We start from the raw sequence: 24,303 nt of genomic DNA on the forward strand, positions 1-24,303 counted from the left end.
TGTTTTTCTCACCATGAGATAGTTGAGAATATTAATTCAAATAAACATATCAATGGCATTCTAAAATTATCAATTCCACAGTAGTACACTACATTAACATGTACCATTTAGAAAACACTATTTTGGGGAGAATATATTTGTTATGACTGAATAAATACATGTGTCCTTAGTGTAGGCTTATAGTACAAAGACGTCACTCCTCTAGCTAAAATTTTCCAATACCTCTCCACCAGATTTAGAAGAAAATCCAAAATTTCCTCATGGTTTACAAGGCCCTCGGTGATGTGGCTCCCTCTCAGACCGCAGCTCCTCCCACATCTGCTCCAGCCATAAGCCTTTGCTCTCCTCCAACACGCAAACACCATCCCACCTGAGGCCTTCACACTTGCTACTCCCTCTGCCTGCCATGTGGCGTTCTAGACTGTCAGGGACCTGCCTGTTTCTCCTCTTTGAGGTCATATCTCATTCCAAACCTTGTGGACTCTACATCCAAAAAAACTCTTGAATACATAATTTTGCCTTTGGACCCAAAGAGTCTTTGCCACATCTCTTGGCTCACATTTTTATCATGGTTCCACAATACAATCCACCTTTTGTCCCCCTTAAGATAAGGCCATATTCCTTCATACTTCCTTACCTTTTGCATGTATTTCCTCTGCCTAAAATATTTTACCTTTACTTCACCTGGTTAGTTTACATGCTTCTTTCAAGACAGCTCAAATGCCATCTCCTCCCAAAAGCCTCTCTCAATCTGTCCCCCACTCTGAGTTAAATGTATTCTCTGTGGTATTATGATCATGCTAACTTGTTCAAATGTCCTAGATGAGAGAGCGAACCAAACCCTATGCTTCCCATTGACTGTGATACGAGGGTAATGAAGAAGTGGATACCCCACTTCCCAGCCTCCCTTGCACCTCAGGGTGGCCACGAGGCTGGCTCTTGCCAATGTAATGTGAAAGGAAGTGAGGCATTCTACTTCTAGGGCTGAGGCCTTTAAGAAGCAGACATACCTCCTCCATGTTCTCTGGCCTTCTTCAGGCTTGATGCAGGTGACAGCAAGGCTTTCCAGATGGTGGGGCCACAAGATGGAAGGACCTGGCCTTCAAACTGGAACACCTGCCCTGGACAATTATAGGAGAAATAAACAACTTCAAGGAATCTCCAACTTATTTTGTTGTAAAGAAAAGTTGTTAAGAAGAATACAATACCAAAAATAAAAGAACTGGTTTATAGGCAAATCTGTGGAAAATTAGCCAGCTGAATTCAGAAGCATCTGATCCTTTTATGGGATTTCTGGTTCTTGTATACAAAAAGATTCAATAAGCTTATTTAAGTTGTTCCAAAATTTTTTTAAAAAGATTTTGTCGATTTGAGAGACCAAGCATGAGCTGGGGAGACGGCCAAAGGGAGAGGGACAAGCAGACTCCCCACTGAGTGCAGAGCCCAGTGCAGGGCAATCCTGGGACTCTGAGATCATGACCTGAGCCCAAGTCAGATGCTTAACCTTAACGACTGAGCACCCAGGCACCCCTAGGTTGTTCCAATATTTGAAGAAAAAATAAAGGTTTGAACGACTAGAAAATCTCTAAATATATGTTAAAAGTTTAACTCAGAGCTGTTCCCTATTCATTTACTTTCAAACAACATCTTAGAATTGTTTTAATCCCATTATTGTTGAGAGGTCAGGGAATTCAAGACACATGTGCATTCAGAACCCTATTAATCTAAATGTGTAATTATCAGAAATTATCCATTTGAAATAATGTTGTTACTGTTCTACTAAATCTATCCTTTAAAAGTATGTGGTATACCAGCAGTTTTATAACACTGTAACTGATCAGATAACTTGAGCAGTATTTGGAAAGAGCAAACTGAAAAGAGTAGAGTTTCATGCATTCAAATTAGAACTCTTCCAAAAGTTTGTTGGTTGGAGTTTGAAAGAAGGAAAGAAACTTAGTGGTAACAAAGATAGAAGGGAGAGAGGGAGGAAGAAAAAACGGAGAGGCCATTCTATTCAAGGAGGTTGTTACAAGATCATGGGTAGATCAGTGGTACTCCAATTTGGGGAAATTGGGAAGAAAGGAGCAGGAGGTGGGTGGTAAGGGAAGATGAATTCTTTCTGATGTACACATCACATTTCAGACATCATCTGAACAATCACATAGGGAACATGAGTCAGTAGATGACATAAGTCTAAATAAAGAACAAAAGGTCAAGGACGGAGGAGGAGGTTTGGTAAAACCTTGGATGACCAAGTAGTGGAGTGGTGCCATGTCTTGAGAAATGCCCACAACGTGGGGATGAAAAAGGCAATAGGCAAAATATGAAAAAATATCCCAGGAAGAACCAAGCTTGTTAGCTTGGCAGCTGATAAAAGGGAGGGATGCTCTGGAACAGATTTGCTTCTTATAGGTCTTTGGGCCATTCCAAGAGTACATACATTGGAAATTTTATGACTAGAAGTAGCAATACCTGTATCTGTTAAGTGTCTAGTACTGCGCAAGCCATTTGTTCATAGATCTCCCCCCCACCAGATTCAACAACCTTGGAACATACACTGTTTCATATTATACATCCGTGACTCCTAGCACAGTTTCTAAGACATGGCAGGTACAGGTATGTTTAATCTTATTTTGCTATTATATAAGGAAGCCAAAGGCACAGTTTGGGGCACTAGAAAAAGGGGTAAGGAGATCAATAGAGTATCAAAAAACCATTTGTAGCTAAAATATTGTCCTAAGAAAACTAGCTATGTACTTAACGGATTTTTGACCAGGTCCACTGAGTGTTACTTTATCTGTGTTTCCCTTGAGCCAAGAAGGTGGGAATTCTGACTCTGCTTTCAAGCCACTGGGACTCATGCACTTACATGCTTGTCAGCCTGACACTGTGAGGAGACAGAAAACTAATAAGTATCTCTGAAAGATATTTCTTAAATGCCTTAAATGAAATTAGCAATGTAGGTTTAAATTCCAGACACCTATATAACTTCCCCCACCCACGGTCTCACTCTAAAGACTTTTTCCAAGAAGCAAAATTCTGAACACCGTCCCCTTTTCCTGAATTCCTAAGATGGGCTATGCAAGCTGGTATGGTTACATTTTAAACAGACTTAACTATTAAAGAAAAAAAAAAACTACAAGGTTTCCTTTGATTTTAACAAGTAGACTTCCAGCTCACTTCCTTTAAAATATTGCCCCTGAATTGCAAATTACTTCATGGTCTTTTTTTAAGTGAGCTCTCTTCTAGACTGACAGAGCCAGCTGCAGCATTGTACTGTCTATGGAAATGATATCATCAGCACTCTGTCCTTGAATAAGACCACAATCACTACATTTGGCTCCTTTTCACACAGCAGGAACCCAAGAGATGTTTGTTTATAGCAACAGTATTCAGAAAGTTATCACTTCTGCACTCTACCAGTTGGCAGCTTAAAATCAAAAGAAAGGTTATCATGAATTACCTGAATCCCTTTTTAAAGTAAAAGTAGTTTTAACTTTAATACATTTACAATTAATGTTTAAAGTGCTAGCTTGTTTTCTAATTTTCAGTGTATTAATTTTGATACTAAGAGTAGAAAATAATTTATTATTTGCTTATATTAATTATTCATTAAATATATTTACATTTCTTATACTTGTGTTCCAAATTACTATCAATAATATAATTAACATACTATTTATAATTAATTTGATACTAATTATAACTATTCAATCTAGTAATTATTAAACTTAAAAAATTAATTTAACAGTTATAACTAAGTCATTTTTATACCTGGTATAAAACTTAGACTGTGTTCCCATAATCCCATTCCTTAGAAAAAGCCACTGTTAACCATTTAGTGTCATTCCCTTCTGACACTATTCATATATCAATTTTGCTTTTTCATGGATGGGTTCTTACATTCATTTTAAGGGGTAGCAAATGATTTTGTCTAATCAAACGACTTAGTTTATTGAATCAAATAATAATAGAAAAGAACAAAATATCTGAGAGCCATATTCACCACGAAAAACATGTTGTATAAATTCAACTCACATCTTTTATTAAAGGTTCTCATCTGACAAATATTAGTAAAGCAGTCCATTAATCTATAAATAATTTTTTAAGTACAAAAATAGCCAGGTTATTTTATACTCTGAAAAATATTTTACATTTTCTTAAAAAAATGACTACACTCTTCCTAAAAAAAGTTTGTTTTATTAACATAAAGCCAAAATGTTAGCACCATTTATATGCACATTTATAACTTCAAATTCATGTCTATCTTTAGTAAATCAATCTTTTCCATTTTCTGTCAATTTTCTGACCCTCAAATATCGATCAATGTGAAACATTAATCAATTTAAAAGTGAAAATTTTAATTAAATTTAATTAAACTGCTCTTATTTTCACCCAGTAAATATCATGGCGTCTAACAGAAACTGTATAGAAATAAAACACCAACTTTACTTGTTTTTTACACAAGGGTTCCACAGAATACCACTTGTTAAAAAAGGGTTCCATTGCCAAAAAGGTTTTGAAAAATGGTGAAGTTGAAGTCTTAAAGCACTGGCAATATGCATAAAGCCATGCAATTAACAGCAGGCCTGTGCTTACTAACCAGGCTGTGGTCCAGTCCAGGGTCTAGTTTACGATACCATCCTGCTTACACGAAGCCTTCTTGAATCCCCCACTGGAAAGAATACCTCTTTCTTCTAATTCTCACTGCATATTTTGCTTTTATCTTTTTAAAATAACCTCTGAGTAAAGATCATGCTCAAGAGCCGTGAAATATCAAGTAATAAACCAAAAGAGTACTTAATCTTTTTATATTCACAATGATTGGTGAGAATTCTAACAAAATCATTCAACCTTGCACTGGACTTTGCAACTGGTATTGCATTAGTTAATTAATTTTTATTAATCATCTTGATCTCTCTTCATAAGGCTTCCAAATGTAGTGTTAAATGAAGAAGAGCAAGAAACAAAACCCAAGAGCATCTCATTTACTCATAAATTAAAAACTATTTTTGTATTCCTTCCCATCCCAATTAAAACGATTCTAAAAACAAACAAAAATGATCCAACATTGTTTTCTAATTATTAATGTAATATGCTTGGTAGAGAATATTTAGCACAAAAGCACAAAGAATCAGAAAAATATCAACCATAGTGGTGTTGCCTTACAACAACCTGTAATATCTTCCTATCTTTTTTTCTATACTTACTTTCCATAGTTGAGATATTAGATGTAAAGGTTTGTATCCTTTTTTCCCCCCACTTCACATGTCACTATCATTTCCCCATACTATTAAAGTCTCCTTGTAAAAAAATTTTAATGGCACATTTCATATTATAATTTAATATGTCGGTCATTAACAGATGGACACTGAATGTAGTTTTTGAATGAATTAACACAAGACTTCCAACACTTACTTTTACATCTGAACTGTATTCAATGTAGGGCTTAGGCAGGGTCTGAAAAAAAGGCAAAACTTTATAAACACTTAAAGAAAATGTAGGATATATATTCCAACAGGTCAAAAAGCCAACCAGTTCTCTTTATGAATCCTATCACATTAACCATAAACTGTTTATTAAGGGGAAAAAAAGGAATAGTTACTATCACACACTCAGAGGACAGATAAAAATACCCTACAACCATTAGCTGTGGTATTTTCCATCTTCTCCACACAAAAATTTTGAACAAGAGACACAGACCAAAAAGAAAGGTGAACATATTCAACTAAAATTTTGAATTCTCACGAGACCAACTTAAGATACCACAAACAAGGTAAAAAGTTTAATGACACATGGAAAAAGATTAATAAACTTTCACAAACCCAGTAGCAAAATGTACAAAGGAGAGTGAAAATTTTATATAAAATAAAATGACCAAAAATCTATGAAGATATTCAAACTCAGTTGTAAACCAAAGAAATGTAATTATACAGGTGGGGTATCACTTTTCACCCAGGGATCAGCTGAGACTTAAAAAAAAAAAAAAAGAAAAGAAACAGGTATTACTTGAAATAAACAAAGATGTGTTCCTGAAACTTAAAACCTTGTTCATCAAAAGCAATTTTCTTACAAAGATAATGATGAAATGGGAATTCGGTCACACTTGGGAAAGAGTACAGTCTATATTATTAAATTGAATATGAACTTTCTATAAGACAAAGAACCTTTAACAGAAGAGTAAAAGGACTAGCATTGAAAGCTGACAGTTGTAGACTGACATGCTTTCAGGAAAGCATCACCAAGGAAGAAGACAGGTCATCTAATGCCAGATGATAAAAAGTGGAGAGTATCCTTCCCCAATATTAAAAAAGGTCAGCTGGAAGTATATATTTTTATAGGTTTTTCCCTTCTATTCTTCCAAAAAGGAATCAATGATTAGCACATGTTGGACACATTACAAGGAGGTTAACAAGTAAGCTTTCAACAACAAATCACAGGCTGAAGATCAGAGAAACCTGCATTTTGCTGACTGGGAAAAACTGGTGAACGTACACCAACAACCTGGAAATGCCTGGATGAAGTGGTCGTGTCCTGTGAATAGTGAGAACAGGTTAATGCAGTATACAGTGCTTTAATATAAAGATGGCCATGTGTTTGAGTGAAGAACTGACCAGGACGTGCGGAAACTTTGGAGAAGACAACTGGGCAACATGCCACTAGTGCCTTTTAGAAGTCCATACACTTTGACACAGAAATTCAACTTGTAGATCGAATGAAAACTAAATTCAAGTATTAATTGCGGTATTGTTTTTAATGGCGAGAAAGAAGTAACAAGTTAATGTACATCAACAGAAGACTGGTTAAATAAATTGGGACAGCCCAAACAGCAAATACATCATTAAAATAATTTTTATATGTGAAATATGTCTATAGTATATTGTAGGAAAACTACAGGGCACTTAGAATTCTATATTGAAAACATACACTCAAATATATACATACATATCCATCCCAAAGTATCAATACTGGCTTTCAGAATGGTGGGACAATGGATGATTTTAATTTTCTTTTTACTATATCTCTTTTTGGGTTTTTACTCAAAGAAATATGTATTTCTTATATAATTTTTTACACTAATAAACACTTTAATGCCAAAAAAGATAATTATAAAAATTAAAGGGGCAAACTGGGAAGTCTGTAAAATCATGATTAAGTGCTAACGTATTTACTATTTAAAGGATTTAATTGACTTATAAGAAAAACAGTGAGATTCTAATAATAAATGAACAAAGCTAAAGAAGAAACTAAAATATATAGAAAGTATCAATTAGCAAGTGCAAAGTAAGACAACATGATTATCCTTTTATTAAAGTGGAAAGATTTAAAAAAAAAAACCCACAATATTACTTAAATGTGAACAGGCACTCTCTCAAACCCCATCATACCTTTTAATCCAGTAGTTGCACTTCTGAAATTCTAGCTGAAAGAAACATTGCTAACTATGAAAAAAAGCTTTTAGTAGAATATGTCCTTCACAATGTTCCTTGCACAAGAAAATAATGAAAATACAGTAGAATACTATCTGAGAATCCAAAATCTAGAAGCAACCAAACATTGGGACTGCTTCAAAAAGATCTCATCCATGCTGATAAGAGAATAATTTGCTAAAATGCAAGGCATGTAGTGATGTGAATAACTGGTCACTTAGGCAGGTCACGGTCACAGAATTACAAAAGGTCGGTACCAGTCATAAGGGACACACTTAAAAGGCTTGTCAGAGGCTATTATATCTTGTGAAAATCTCATTCTTTTCAGGGGACAAAGGTGACTTAGTAGCAAAAGAGGGGTAATGCAGATGTGAAAATGAAAAAAGCGCATAAGGATCAAGATGATGATAAGATTTTTTTCCCAAAAGAGCTTTGTATCATTTACCATTTCAATGTCTGCAGATGCTTACAATAAACTGTTATGTTCCTGACATTCCTAGATGCAGACCCACACAAATTTCAAATAAATAAAATTTGTATACACCACTTATTGCACTGTATGATGTTTTTAGGCCATTTTTAAGGAAATAAATCTGATTTCTACCACAAGAACTAATGAGAAAAACATATAGTCCCCTTGAATCCTTTCTGAAATAAGGCAGAATTAAATAAGAATTAAATCAGTCAGCATGCTATAATTACATAAGTAAAAAAAACCTATCCATGGGGGAAAAACCCACAATAATATTATTAGTTCTCATTCATTCATTTATCAACATATACAAATGGAACACCTGTTACATACTCAGCACCGTGCTCAGCACTAAGAGATATAAATTGGTAAACACAACACAGTCACTGGCTGTCCTGGAGCTTACATTCCACTGGAGGGGAGACAGACAATATTCAAATAAGCATACACATGGGGGTGATTCCTCTTCCCCAACTTTTTTTCTTTTTTTTTGTTTACTATCAACCATTCTCATGAATGTTCACTTTAATAATACTCATTTTAAATGACCAGACTTTTCTCACAATTTAAGACAAATTACTTACATAAACCGGTCACTATTTATCTGGTTCATGTCCAATTCAAATACCCAGAAGAAAAAGATAGAAAGCTCTCTATGTATTATCTAAGTCCATAAAAAGGTTCCCAGAGAAGATCAGGACTATCCTTTTGTCATTTGCATAATGCAGCTATCATATCTTTTCAACTGCCCTGGCAGATCCCAGCCCTGGCCAGTAAATAAAGCTACCATCACTAAGTCTAAATACATTCAGAGACTAAATCAGAATAAAAACACTGACAACACAGACATGTGAATAATAATTATAATTAACCCCTTCTAAAAGAAAAGGTATATGTAATAGTACATAACAGTAACAATTTAACCCATTTTTTTTTCCTTTTTACTCAAAGCATAAAGCAGAGACAACACTTTATCCCAGGTTAACATGCAACTTTAAAAAAAAAAGTTAATATACATATTAAACATGGAAACTCACCAGTAAAACCTTATTTTTCATTTCCCCCCCAAACATATCTTGACATGATTCCTTTATTTCATAATAAACAAGGCCCTACCACTGGTCACCTGACCAATGCCTTAACATTTCTGGAGCTTGACAGTTGAGTGAGTTATGGGCATAAGAACACTGTTATAAGTATAATGAAGTAACACATCTGCAAAGCAGCTGATAAGACTGCTTTACCAACGAAGAGGTCCCTATTCCAATCTGCCATTCCCTCCCAACCCGTACAAAAACAAATATCCTCCAGCCATCCGTGAAGTTGTCTTGTCAAGAAAGGCCTGAAACATTATTTCCCTAGGTATCTAACACATCAGCAGCGATGAACTATAAACCGCCTAAGTGCTCTAAGATCCTTACTTTTTGGAATATTCCTTGAGTGTAAAATTTTCTTAGGATACAGAGAAGCACAAGTTCAAAAAAAGATAAAGACAGATTTTTCTGCCTCTTCATGCATACAAAGCTTGACTCAAAACTTTTTATTATATTAGAAATCCCAATACAGCGAACCTAAAAACTTTCAGAAGTTTTTCTAATTTCTTTTGGTATTAAATGTGGCTTCAACTATGTCAATATACATAGAGCTCAATTTGGGAGGGGTAGTTACACAAATAGACTACTTGGAATGCATTTTCATGTAGGCTTGTCTAGGAAAATACAATAAAGAAGGAAGACTATCTACAAGTATTTGTCATATTTAAAATCAATACTGTTAGTATGATGTATTTTAAGCACAAATTAAAATTAGTATGCATTTTTCTCATCTCTAGCAACCAAAAGAGTGATGCTTAGACATAATTACAGCTTCCTCCTCGATGTGTTATCTTGAACATTAACCCAGATTTTTAAAAGTGCTCTGCAGGTATCACCTCCTCTCAAAAAAACCACAGAGGGACATAATATAAGAAAAGGCTACTCCAATCTAAATGACTAGTTCAAGCAAAAATAATTAGAGGAATTCTGTATATCACCAATGTAAGAAGTTTTGGAGAAGAGAATAGTATACAATTATTTAGACTCATGTACACATTTCACTTTCCATGCAAGATGATTTAAAATATAAACACACTGTAATTGTAAATCACTGAATATACAGTGAAGTTTCTGCCCCCAGAATTTATAGTCACACTCTATGGTCAGAAAAAAAGGAAGGGAGGGAGGGACGGAAGAAGGGAAATATGAGAAACATAATAGGAGTCTATCGAGTATTTTAGTTTGTAAGTAGAATCTAAACCAAGAGGAAGGATTTGGGCATGCACACACACAAAATGGATCAAGATCTCAACAGTGTGATCAAAATTACTCCCCACTAAGCACCAGGAGAGTTAAGAGGCTACTCTTAAATAAGCAGTAAACTTTCACCAAAGTTTTAAAACACACAATATAATTTTCTGTGAGTGAAAATTATTGTTAAAAAAAAACAGAAATAGGGTTCAATTTTCTAGCCTCTATCTTAGCAAAAGGACAACAGAATTCTGCTCATATTTCCTAAACTATGGTTTGTTATCTAGGTTTTTGTTTGTTTGGTTTTTACTCAAAGCACAAACTGTGACTCAGAAATCCTTCCGGCTTTGTCATCAGTATACCAAGCACATATAATACCATAGAAAACACATATAATTTATTAGATGGACTTAAAATCCCACACAAATCAATTTTAGGCACTTCTTGGGTATAGACTATGGGAATCTTCTTTCAAAGAACAGCATATCTAGCAGGCAAGACCATAAACTTTAGTTTTTAGAACAATACATAACAACTAGACAATTGATTTTTAAAAAATGCATGTAATTAACCCGACTATATCCTGTTACAATTTCTTCACAATTCCACACACCACTTTAGGGTTTAATAGAAAAGTCATTTTTTTTAGCATCCAAATTTGAAAAATTTTTTTTTCCTTTATTTCACCAATATGGTCTTAAAACTATCATACATTCTTCAAGGAGGCAGGAGACAGAAGTTCTATTTTTGTATAGGCGGAACTTTAAGTCAGTACTGTCTATACGGTGTCTACATCTATACAGAATCAACACATGACAGCTGATGATTCTGATGTCTTTTAAATCCTATTTCAACAGGCTTATTTTGTAAAGATAGGCTTCTCATTACTAATTCCTTTAGACATCTAATGTATGTTTGTGTTCTTTAAGTAAACATGAGGAAAAAAATAGAACGTGGGCTATGGTTTTAAGGATGTCTTTGGGGAAACACTACGTATAAATCTGGTTTGGCATATTTTTCTAACTCAAGTTGTTTGTACAGATATCCTCCAAAACGTAATCCACTGTTGGTAATGGTAAGATAACGTATACATAACTTCATCCCTTCCATGCTTAACCAGCAGCTTAAGGAGCTGGTAAAGTCTAGGTAGTTCTGTTATCCTTCTGAATCTACTTTTCAGTGTATGAAGCTAAAATCAAGAAGTATTAAAATGTTAAATATAGTATAAAGGATTTTACCACTGAATTCATATGCTGTATATACAGCAAGCCAGTCTTCTGATGTACTCAACAACCCTGACAATACTCTCTAATGAGCAAAGTACAAATTGATAAATCAAGCCAGTGGTGGGGAGATACCAAAGAACTAGAGAACCTACTTAGAAACTGGTCTGGGGAATGACGGCTATAAGGCAAAGTTTAGAATACCTCCAGGACTGAGTAACACACCTTCACTGATGGTGAATGAAGATACAGGGGAGCGAGGGATGTCTAAGCTATGGGAAAGTGGATCTGCAGCAAGAAGTTCTAGATATTCGGACAGTTGGGAGGGGTCAAAGATAAGTCATGCAAAGAAACCATGTCTCTACCCAGCTTTGAAAGAGGGATTGGTGCCAGGATACAACTGGGTAATTGAGAAAAGACCCCAAAGTCCAAGAAAAATCTGGGATATGTTGCTATCCTCTAGATACAAAGTAAAACACACTACAGATACATTCCCAAAAATGCCTGCAGAGAAAACTAGAAAGTTGTTTACAGTTTTTCTATTTACACTAATCTAAACAGATGTTGAGGTTGTCTGTACTGTATGTGGTTGCTGTAAGTGACAGCAAGACATGTAAAGTGCTACAAGAGAGAGGACAACAGAACCCCATTTCTAGGCATCTTAATTCTACACACTCAGACAAAAAAGAAAAGAGTATTTCAGGGACTTCCTGCCTTTCCTCAAGCTCCCTGCACTTTTCTGTAACTACCTACTAGGCACTTCTTAAAGGCCAGAAAGCAGAAACTCTTCTATTTCATGCCACACTTAAAATCACCTTAACTATCTGCATTAAAAATGCCAGCCAGCAGTGCTAAAACACTTTTTTTATTCTTAAGGCAAAACGTCATATCCCATACCCACTGCTCCCTGCCCCCCAAACCACCTGCCTTCACTGTATTCTTTGCCCATCCTAAGAGCCAAAGAAGATAGAACTGAACAATTTCAAACTAGACTCCTCAATATAATGTGTAAGATATACTTTATAAATGCTATTATCACAAAATCAAACATATTTAAATGCTTATAGCATATGGTTATTTTTACCAAGATATCAAGAATAATTATATGACTTCTAAAATTAATATCAAACAGGATATTCAAATCCAGCCACATGTACAGAGGTATGAAGCTTTGTTCTTTTCAGAGGTGAGTACAATGACTCTAAATAAGATGACTGTTTACACCCAAAAGTAGCACATTAAAAACCAAAAGCACTGCCCTTTGCTTATTTCTACTTAAACTACATATAAATCGCCAATATGACTACTCATGAGGCTCTCCATCATATTTGGAAATAATACTGTTAAAATTATCTTGATGTATATTCATACATGAAATTAAAATTTTTTTTTCTCATTGTAATTTTGGTTTTATGTACAAGTATATAGGTACAACCTTATTTCTAATGTTTAGCCTAGAAAGGTAGAATGTAACAAAAAATCATGTTTTGTAAATGTGGTACAAGATTTCATGCATTCTCATGATGCCATGTCAGTCACCTACCACACTAAACCAACTGTAACAAGGTAGTGCATGCTTTAAACATCCAACTAAGAATGAATTTTAGCCAACACCTTGACGAGAAGGGAATGTGCTGGTATAGGGCTGAGGTGACGCGGCAGCAACCCACGGGACTAAGCCATGACTATTCAAATGAAAAGATAAAAAGTGTAAAAAATGTGAATTTGCTGGACTACTTTACAGAATATTTATCTCTGATGAAAATGCAACATCTGCAAAATGGATTTGGGTTTTTAAGGGACTTTTTAATATAAAACAAGTAATTCCTAATAATGATTTGAAAAAGTATGAGAACATATGAACAAATAAAGCTTAGTAATTTAGAATTTACTTTTGTAAAAGCAAGTTGACAAATACTAAAATGTTATACTTGCATTATGAACATTGTAATATAAATATAAAACACAAAACATCTGCTGTTAAACACTGACCTCCCATGCCTGACTTGGATTTAGATATTGAGTATATTATATTTTACAGAAAGAAACTTTCCAAGTTTTGTCAATGTTTGTGGTATATACTATTATCCCTCATCAAAATCTGCATGAAATCTAAAAGGCTGGTATTAAAAGCAGTTATTTCTTTTCTTCAAAATTCTAAAACATGCCAGTTTGGATCAGCCTTCAGATTTTCACGGCATGAAACACATACAAAGAGAGTACCCAAAAATATGTTTGAACACATTTAGGATAAGTTTGTTTACAATTACAACAGAAATACTTTGAACCTTCATAGCTTTCCATTTTCAGTGAAAAAAATAATATCCTAAGCAAACATAAGATATTTGGGGTCAAGTTACTTCTTTGGAAAAATGATATATCATGTTGATCAACTTTTAAACCAAATTCTTAAAAGCATTTAAAAAAGTTTATATTTTATAATCGTCAATGCATTTATGTGGTGTTAAGATTAAAAAAAAGTACAGAAACAAAAATCTCAAACTATCCCAATTCCTAAAATGAGAAAATTTCAAATTAAGAAATAACCTGTGTTGCTTAGAAAATAAGCTTTACTTTTCATCTCAAACTCATTTTAAATGCTTGACATATAATTCGATTCCTAAGAAGATGCTAGGTAAATTATTTGATTAATATTTATAGGGTGATACTTCTCTGGGTAGACTATTTTCCACAACAGCTTCCCATTAATGTTGGAAAAAAAAATCACTTGATAATTTTAATCACAATTAATGATTGACTGATTAATGGATTAACAATTTTCTCAGTAATTGAGATGGCACAGATCCAATAAAGGAACCAATCTGATAACTGCTCATTGTGAAAATCTGTCCATTCATAATACTAAGCCAAAAATCTGCAGATACTCTACTCAGTTGGATTATATGTTTTCATGTATGTAATTTGATCAACAAAAAAATAGGTACACACTGTTGAGCTTTCTCCTTTTTCTTTCTTTTCTTTTTTTTTTTTTAAGAGCAGCTCAATGATTTTGCGAGTTGGTTAGTACAATACAGAGAACACAGGGGGAAAGCACAAAATGGCACTTAACACCAATGCCAGTACTCATCTCATTATGGTCATTAAGGATATTATTACTTTTTGTGTTATTTGCTTTTCTTTAGAACATAATCAAAGCCATAAAGTGGAATTTGAGGTATATACACAATACATATACAACCTTATGCAAAATACTTCTCATAATTAACATTACATTTTAAAATATTGGAAACTGAGTATCTGTGCTGATTTGTATTTTGACTTAATGGAACATGAAGAGAATAACATTCAACTAGGGAGGGTTATACTGACAATAAAGCTCTTAAAGTGAAAAATGTCTTCCTCTCCCTTTGTACTTACCACAGGCTACACAATGTCCTGAGAGGATTCATTATGAGAAAAATGGCAATCACAGCTTTAAAGACCTTGCTTTGGAAGGAACTAATGAGAAAGCAGATTGGAAAGTGAGACTTCATCTTTGTTTTCAAATAAGTGGTCTTAATTTTTCTTCTTATAGAAAAAGTTTAAATCAGTTTATTATAAATATATCTAAACCATTAATTTTTGCAGCTTTCAGGTAAAGTCCAGCACTTCGTTTATACAAAGTCTATGAGAAGAGGTCAGTAGAGATCATCTAATCTTAAGTCGTGACATCATCCATTCAAGTCCTTGGCATAATCTATAAAGAATATAAAATCATTTGATTAAATTCTCAATTAAAAAGCTATGAACAACAAACTAAAAGATAACATTTTTCATTTTTCTAAACAACAAAGATTAAAAAATCAATAATATTCAATGCTGTTGTTATTGTGGTGAACCCATCCTCTCATATACAGCAGTATAACCACACTCTTCTGGTTTTGTTACGTCTCTAGTGCCTAGACCACTGCCTGACACATAAAAGGAGCTCAATAATTATATAATGAATATCCACAGAAAGTAATTCAGCAATACGCATCAGAAATATTTAAAATATCAATCTTGTTTTCTACTTCTAGAAATATATTCTAAAAAAACAGTAAGAGACAAGGACAGGTTGATGTATAAGACTGTTCATCAAAGCATTTTTAATAGGTAAAAGTAAAATTTAAATACTTAGAAATGCAGAAAAAATTTAAATTAGAGAACAGTGATATCATGAAATATTAAAAATTTCCTTTCAAGGATAATTTTACAGTATGATAAAATGCTCATGATATAAATGAAATAAAAGTGGCAGGATATTAAACTAATTATACAGTTGAGCTGGTAAAGTATACACATAATATGTATGTTACATCTATATATTTTAAAAATTTGAAGGGAATAAAATCTCTCAATGCATAATTGAGAACAGCACAAAACATAGAAAAGAGATGTTCACTAAAATAAAACTAAATGTTTAACGAGAGGAAAATGGCTGTGTATATTATAACAAAATGAAAGACTGCTATAAAATATTAACTATTATCAATGAGAAGCTTTTACAGATAATAAACTATGCTACTATATTTAATTAAAGAACACCAGAACTCAGATTTTTGTGGAAGTATGAATCTAATAATGTAAAAGAAGAAAAAGAAGACAATGAGATAAGTAAATGGTTATTTTGGTGTTGGCTCATACTCTCCCTACTGTTACTAGATTCCTTACTTTTAAACTACTGATAGGAAATGGTGCAAAATAATAAAAATAATAGGTGAATAAATTAAGTCCAAACTGTTAAATGAACTGTCGTTAACTAATAGCAAACTAGAAACTGTGCTAAGTACTTAATATCCATTATCTTAATCTTTACAATGCTGGGACCAGAACCCTTCCCATACTACAAGAGGGAACCCAGGCTTAAGTATGGGAACCCAGGCTTAAAAGACGCTAGCAAATGGCAGAGGTGGGAGTCAAAATACCAACTAAATACTAAAACCTAGAGCTTAGATCAAGGTGGCCAGACTGCAGAAGGGAAACATTTTCTCCAAAACCAAACATTTCCACTTGATAATTACTGCAGAGGGAAGCCCACATAAACCAAAAATTAAAAAGATAGAACATCATCCATTGATATCCTCTTTTAAAAATGAAACTGCCAGGGTTTGTATCTATCCTAACTAATGATATATTTCCACACAATTACTCCAAGTAGTTAAGTCAAATCTTCTGCCAATCCTACATGACCTTCTTTGTTGTCAAATTTAGTATTAAAATCAGTGCTTTTGCTTAAAGACCTTTGGCAGACAAATATAAAGTATAAAGATATACCTATATCAATATGTATTCAACTATTTGACAAAGAAACATGTAATGGATAAGGTATTTTTACCTAAATGAGTATGTGGACAATGGGTATTATCTGTGACTTTTTTTTAAACAAACATATTTGCTTTTTTGAGGTTCTAATTACGCTCTATCAAATGTCTGTAATCAGAAAATAGGGCCTTCTATTTCACTAAGATTCATCTTCATCTCCAATTTAATTCTTTTTTCTCTGCTTTTAAATACATACACGAGGGATTCTAAACAGAGGTCTTAAATTTGGGGTCGAGGTTCTTCTGATGTTAGGCAAGACCAGAAGCTTGGGGCAGAAATAGATGAGGTAGCTGAAGTGGGAGAAACTCTCCTCCACAAGACCATGGAGGAGGTAAACTGATATGATACGTTACTAAAGCTATCTATCTCTGTCCCAAGCTTCTGCCCTTTCCTATACCTCAAATTTAAGACCTCTAATTAGAACCCTCATCTCCAATTGTATTGCTTTTAAATACACAGATCCACCATATTTTGGAAAAACAACTACCACAAAAACCTTAAGCTGCTCATCTCTTTTAGCTTTTTATCCTATTTCTAACCTCCTTTATTCCATCTCTTCTAACAGCGCTCTCTCCCTCCTCCTGATCCTTGACCTTATATTTGACAATGCTGACAACCACTTCTTTCTTGAAAGCCTTTCATCTCTGGGCATTAGACTAGGGCAAAATTCTACTGTAGGCATCTAACTTTCTTTCCCAAACCAGGAACCTTCATGCCAAACTCTCTCCAACTCCAAACCCCCGCCCCCTTTTAAAGTGCACAGCCTCCTCTTGACAATACTGGTGGCAAAATGAGTATCCCAAATTAGTCTCACACTTGAATCCTTTTCTAGTTCAGCTTCCTTACGGATAAAATGTAAATTAAAACCAACTGGTCCACAGGATTGTTACCACAACTAAATGATACACTGTATGGAAAGCACTCAAGGCACAGGACATTACAGTATTAAGACCCACCACCAGCGCAAGAACTGTTTCCTGACTTGTCCAGCTCCCCATAACACTCCCATTTCTCTGAATTCCTACAGCAACTCTATCATCTATTTCTTCACATGGATTAGTTCAGTATGTTTATATGTATTATGCATATGTTTTAGGTTTTATTCTTTACAGGACCAAGCTAAAAACTCTAATTACAGATAAGGACTATGTCTCAGATCTCTCCCTTACATTGTTTTATACATGGTAGCCTTAAATATTTATTGATTTTAAGAAGAAATACATGTTTCTACACTAAACACGTTTTCCAAAAGGAAGACCTCTTACCCCTCGCCAGTAAGAGCACAGCATGCCTGGATATGCCATTGGTGATCTTTAATAGAAGTTAGTTTCAAAAACTGGGAGATTTCTGCTACAGTCATGCATTCTTTAACATCTTGTTTATTAGCAAAAATCAGCAATCCAGCTTTCCGTAGGTCCTACAGAAGCAAACAAAATTGTAAAGGCCAGTGCATTTTATTCATAGATTTTCCAACTTAATTAACTGAATACTTTTGATCTTTTAACCTGGAATTCTTCAACTACTTGACATAGAGTTTAATTCTCAGTTGGAAGGTGCTATCCTAAACCAATCCTATTCTTCTGAGACGTATGTCCTCTATCTTTGTTAATGAAGATTTTTCAGGTTTGAATATTCAATAGGGCCACTTTGCATTGGCATTAAGTTGATCAAATGTCCCAATTAGATAGTAAGGTCTACCACTTCTAGGCTTTGCCTCTGAGGCAAATTCTTTAATTTTTCCAAATTTGTTTCTCATAACTAACATTTATTATCTAATCTGAACAAAACACCCATTATGTCAACCATTTTCCAAACAAAACCTCTTTAATCCTCACAAAAGATTCCTATAAGATTCCCATTTTACAGATGAGGAAACTAAGACTCAGCAGTGAGTAACTCATACAAGGTCATATAGCTACTCAATAACGGAACCAGGTTTGAACAGAGATCTTCCCTGCTATAGCTGCTGCCCCTCTTTTAAAAAATGCTGAGATTGGGGCGCCTGGGTGGCACAGTCGTTAAGCATCTGCCTTCGGCTCAGGGCGTGATCCCGGCGTTATGGGATCGAGCCCCACATGAGGCTCCTCCACTATGAGCCTGCTTCTTCCTCTCCCACTCCCCCTGCTTGTGTTCCCTCTCTCGCTGGCTGTCTCTCTGTCAAATAAATAAATAAAATCTTTAAAAAAAAAAGAAAAAAGAAAAAGAAAATGCTGAGATTACCACCTGCCTCCTGGGGATGAGGTTTGGATGAATGAACTACTCTACATGAAAAACACTCCAGTTCAGTACCTGGCTTTGGGTAACAAACAGTCCAGTAAATGTTAGTTCACTTATTGCCCTGAAAATGAGGGCCATCTTTACCTTTCTGCATACCCCAAAGTGACTGGTTTAATGTTTTACTCACAAAGCAGGCCAATGGTTATTCATCTCCTTTTGCTCTGTCCTACCCTTTCGTTTCCCGTTTTTAAAGCCAGGGACTTCCTTGATAATCTATTGAAAGTTATGAACCTTTTCCTCAAAAAATTGTACATTTATATATATGCAAAAAAAGATTTATATACGATGTTAGGGTGTTAAGAGATACCCTAAAGTCCATTCACGGATCCTAAATTAAGAACCCATGATGGGATGCACTCAGCTGGTAGATTAAACTTCCATAAAATTATATATATATATAATTTATATATATATAAAGAAATACTGAGAAAACTAAGGTTTCAGTGCTGTGCTTGCAAGTTTTCTCAAATGTGTTGAATGACATCATTCTTCTTAGGGATTTTTATAGGCTATTTTGATTTCAATCATGTGTATATGTGTTTGAAACAAGAAAGTCTTTAGTATATACAAACTATAGAAATGATCTCTGAAAGTACAGTCTTAAGAAAGTCTTTAGTATATACAAATTGACACTGCTCCACGTTATTTTACTCTGTGAGAACAGAGTTTCAACAATTTCTTTGATTTTTTTTTCTGATGTCAGTAAAAAATATAAGTAATAAGTTTCTTATTTGGAGTTACGCAACATGTTTTATAGAACAATCAAGATATACTTTTAGTTACAGCGCCCTCTGCAGGATAGCAGCTATGCTACCACGGTTAATGACAGTTACCTGAAAAGCTTGGTCAGAAAGGGATACTCTAGAATGTTAAGTTTTAAGATTTTACAGTCAATTTATTTTATCTATGTTCAGTTCATCTGTCTATATAAAAGGCAAAAAGTTGAAGAGATGGACTATAACCAGTACATCTACTCTACTCATTATCAAGGATCAAATACTTTTTCTCCTACCCTAAATGGAAAACAGAACACTTATCAATAGTTGATATGCGGCTGAATCATTGAGTAGGTGGACTTTCCATGGAATGGAATTCCTATCTTCCCATCTTCCAGGTTTCAATATCTCTTGCTAGAGTATGCTGAAATCTTATATAGGTCAGGACTGCTAATGCTGGCATGTTTAAAGAGCACATTTCTGACATTAGAAATACCTGGCACAAGTTAGAACACATCGTTTACGCTATTTTATTTGCACGTAATCTATATTCATCAATCCTGGTGAAGAAATTTGGAGAAACCCCTAGACTGAAAATTGGAAAACATAACAAATAAAGCTATTTATTGAAAAGTCTCAAAATAAAACCCACATTGAATCTAATTTTCCTAGATTTCACTGGCTCAAATTTTTAAAATTGGGGTTCTTGTTTTAAAAAAACAAACATATAGCTATTTTCCCTAATTTTGAGTATCTAGGAAGAGAAGAAAATCTTCATTTACTTTTTATTCAATAACCTCAGGACCAATTATGCATTATGTTAACAACAGAAAAGAGATATATTGGATTAAGGCTGCTCATCAACTTGATTTAATAAGAGGTCAAAGTACAAGGTGAACAGTGGTGATTTTTATACATCAGCCATTTTAAACTTTGAAAAACTTTCTGCTACCTATTACAGATTGTTGTTAAGAGTCTAAAAGTATTTTTGCATTCAGTCAAGAAGATGAACAGCAGCACGTGCAAGACATATTTACTTAGCATCTTCCATATGCCATATGCAGTTGTCAATTTGTTTCTCAAAGCTCCATTTGTGAAGGTAATTCCTAGAAGTTGAGTCACTATGAATAAAACTTCATCTATACTTTTATGTTTGGAACTATTTTAAAATTCATGAGCTTCAAAGTTTTGCACTTCATTTAAGATGAGGCTTTCATGGGGCGCCTAGGTGGTTCAGTGGGTTAAGCGTCTGCCGTCAGCTCACGACATGATCTCAGGGTCCGGGGATGGAGCCCTGCATTGGGCTCCCTGCTCAGTAGGGAGTCTTGCTTTTCCTTCTGCCCCTCCACACCCCACACTTCTGCTCGTATGCTCTCTCTCAAATAAATAAATAAAATCTTTAAAAAAAAAAAAATGAAGCTTTCAGAAATATTTAAAATCGTTTCATAGTTTCATATCCAGTAATACATGTAAAGCATCATTATTAGTGATGACAATAAGATTTTATTGGTTACTGTGATATATATGAAACACCTAACTAAATCCATGTCAAAATCTGTTTTTCACTCACATTCTCATCTTTGATCCATTTGCCCCTTCCAAAACTGCCTATTTGGCTCTTCCTGACCCTATTAAATGGCTTATCTAGCTCCCAACTTCGTCCATAATTCCCTTCTTTTCTGGCAATCTCCCCAGTGTGTCACTTTCCAAGGAGGCCTTATTTCTTAACAAAGGGCCTGAATGATGAAAATGCAAATTCAAATCCCGGTTCTTAAAAATCTGGTCAAGTCACTAATTTTCTGGGCCTCACCCATAAAAGATGGGTAACACCCATAACAGAGGAAGTTAAGTGACCAGCTTAAGTTAATACCCTAGCTAGTAAAATTCAATGACTTTGAGTCCTACCACTGGGCTCTTTGATCCTGCTACATATTGGCAAATTAGAATAAGAATCAAAGAAAGAGGCTACCTGTTAAGATAGCAAAAACAGCCAAAAGACAAATACATTTGTGTCTTATTTTTCTTTTTCCTAAGTCTTCATAAAACAACAATAACCCCTTGGTGTAAAATACAAAGGGAAAATTAAAAAAAAAAAACAACCCTCAGTTTTCTACCTTAAATTTTATAGCTTATTATTTCCCAAACTAGAATCGAAACTTTTAAATGCATGATTAGCAAGATGTATTTAAAGAATAAAAATCCAAGGAGTTTAATACAGCTGCCAGAATCAGTCCAAAATGGGACACTGCATCATGGTGGGCATGAGCACCACACAGAAAACAGGAACTTCAGGGGCACCTAGGTGGTTCAGCTGGTTGAGGGATTGACTCTTGATTTTGGTTCAGGTCATGATCTCAGAGTCATGAGATCAAGCCCCACAGAGGGCTCCATGCTGACAGCTGGAGCCTGCTTGGGATTCTCTCTCTACCTCTCCCTCTGCCCCTCCCCCTACTAGCACACTTGCTCTCCCCCTCTATTAAAAAAATTAATACGAAACGTCATTACAAAGATATCCAGTTTTTTTTAGATTTATTTATTTATTTGAGGGGAGGAGGGGCAGTGGGATAGAGAATCCCAAGCAGACTCCGCACCAAGTGCGGAGCCCAACTCGGGGCTTGATCTCACAACCCAGAGATCATAACCTGAGCAGAAACCAAGAGTCAGATGCTTAACCAAATGTGCCATCGAGGCACCCCAAAAAGATATCCCAATTTTCTTAAGCTCTGTTGAAATTCCATTAAAATTAAAATTACATATATATACTAAATACTAATTTTTCTATTTCCACCTATAAATGAGTTGCGAAAGTAACATCTGCAATGAAAGACATACAAAAAAATCAATTGCTACTACAGTATTATATGATTTTATAGTTACTATTACCAGTACTAACTATAATTTTTAGTTTATTTAATTTTTAAATTATGCTACCAGTAATATTTCTCAAAGACTAAGAAAATGTGGTTAGTCATATAGTTTTGTTTAGTCAAAGGGACAATATCAGAGAAACCTAAGAGCAACAACATTTAAGTATTAGTCTGATAACTAAGTTACAATCAAGACTTGCTAAGTGCCCATGAGACTTTAAAATCTCATTTCCTGGGATGCCTGGGTGGCTCAGTCGGTTAAGCGTCTGCCTTCGGCTCAGGTCATGATCCCGGGATCCTGGGATCTAGCCCAGCATCGGGCTCCCTGCTCAGCAGGGAATCTGCTTCTCCCTCTGCCTGCTGCTCCCCCTGCTTGTGCCAGCTCTCTCTGACAAAATCTTTTTAAAAAAATTCATTTCCAATGATAACCTTCTGTATAATTAATTTATACAAAATGCAAAATGCAATCCAATTTAGGTCTTTTCACCCAGGAAAACTTCTAGACCAAATTAATCTAGGATAAAAGAAATAAAATTCTACAACAGATTCCAAAATCTTTCTGCTGTTTCCAGATACACTTCCAATTTGGCAAGCATCAAAATTATAAAGCAGGAATGGCCGGCAGATAAATAACTTCTTAAACAATCTGAAGTAGGGGTGCCTGGCTGGCTCAGTTGGTAGAACATGTGACTGTTAAACTGGGGTCATGAATTTAAGCCCCATGTTGGGCGTAGAGCTTACTTTAAAAAAACTGTTTCAAACCTAAAAGTTTATTTAAAAAACAAAGAAATAAAAATTGGAGTGGTATTGTCATTAGAAAGTAGGAAGAACAAATGTGATAGAGAAATACCTCTCACAGGGGCACCTGGCTGGCTCAGTTGGAAGAGCATGCAACTTTTGATCTTGGGGTTGTGAGTTCAAGCTCCACACTGGGTGTAGAGGTTACTTCAATAAATATTTAAAAAAGAAAGAAAAGAAAAGAAAAGAAAAAAGAAAAGAAAAGAAAAAAGAAAAGAAAAGAAAAAAGAAAAGAAAAGAAAAGAAAAAAAGAAAGGAAAGGAAAGGAAAGGAAAGGAAAGGAAAGGAAAGGAAAGGAAGGAAGAAAGAGGAAAGAAAAGAAAGAAAGAAAGAAAGAAAGAAACAAACACCCTCTCCCCAACACACACACACACACACACACACACACACACGCGCGCGCGTGCGCAAGCCAGAATCCTACTTACCTCGTGGGCTAACATTTTATAGAGTTCTTCTCTAGTTACAGAAATCCGTTCTCTGTCTGTACTGTCCACAACAACTATTACAAACTAAAATAATTACAAAAAAAATTAGTGATTACATAATTTGATATTTACAGAATTTTTAAAGTACTTCTTTGATTCATAGACCACAAATATCAAGAAATTAGAACCTTATGGTACAGTATTACTGGAAAACGAGAGATACCTACTACACATTGTGAAGCCTAAAGGTTTGATCCATTTCTAATTCAAATATTATTTGCTAATTTTTAAGAGAAAATAAGAGAAAAGAGAATACGATGCTAACACTTTATTAGGATATTGTTAATATTCTAACCAATGTATAACATGTTTGTTCTCTAAATTAATATCTTGAACGGTAATGAGCCTATACCCATCTATGTGCACCCAAGTTAATATGAAAAAAATACATTATGATCCTAAATTTTAGATATTTCTACAGATATTACTTATTAATATCAACTTCA

At 34.6% G+C, this 24,303-nt stretch overlaps 1 protein-coding gene across 1 annotated transcript in view; it reads right to left on the minus strand.

The window, feature by feature from the left end:
• Positions 1-8,751: 8,751 nt before the first annotated feature.
• The window catches only part of ARL5A (ARF like GTPase 5A), a 30,846-nt gene continuing 15,294 nt past the window's right edge, over positions 8,752-24,303 (minus strand). Inside the window, exons 4-6 of the mRNA XM_045781936.2 lie at positions 23,798-23,881; positions 17,980-18,131; positions 8,752-15,107 (exon numbers count right to left, since the gene is read on the minus strand). Coding sequence (XP_045637892.1) covers positions 15,059-15,107; positions 17,980-18,131; positions 23,798-23,881 — 285 coding nt within the window. The 3' untranslated portion in view covers positions 8,752-15,058. The remainder of the gene's footprint in view (positions 15,108-17,979; positions 18,132-23,797; positions 23,882-24,303) is intronic.

The sequence above is a fragment of the Ursus americanus genome, chromosome 1, assembly GCF_024610735.1.
Source record: "Ursus americanus isolate L20-20 chromosome 1, mUrsAme1.1.p, whole genome shotgun sequence".
In the NCBI taxonomy this organism is placed as follows: domain Eukaryota; kingdom Metazoa; phylum Chordata; class Mammalia; order Carnivora; family Ursidae; genus Ursus; species Ursus americanus.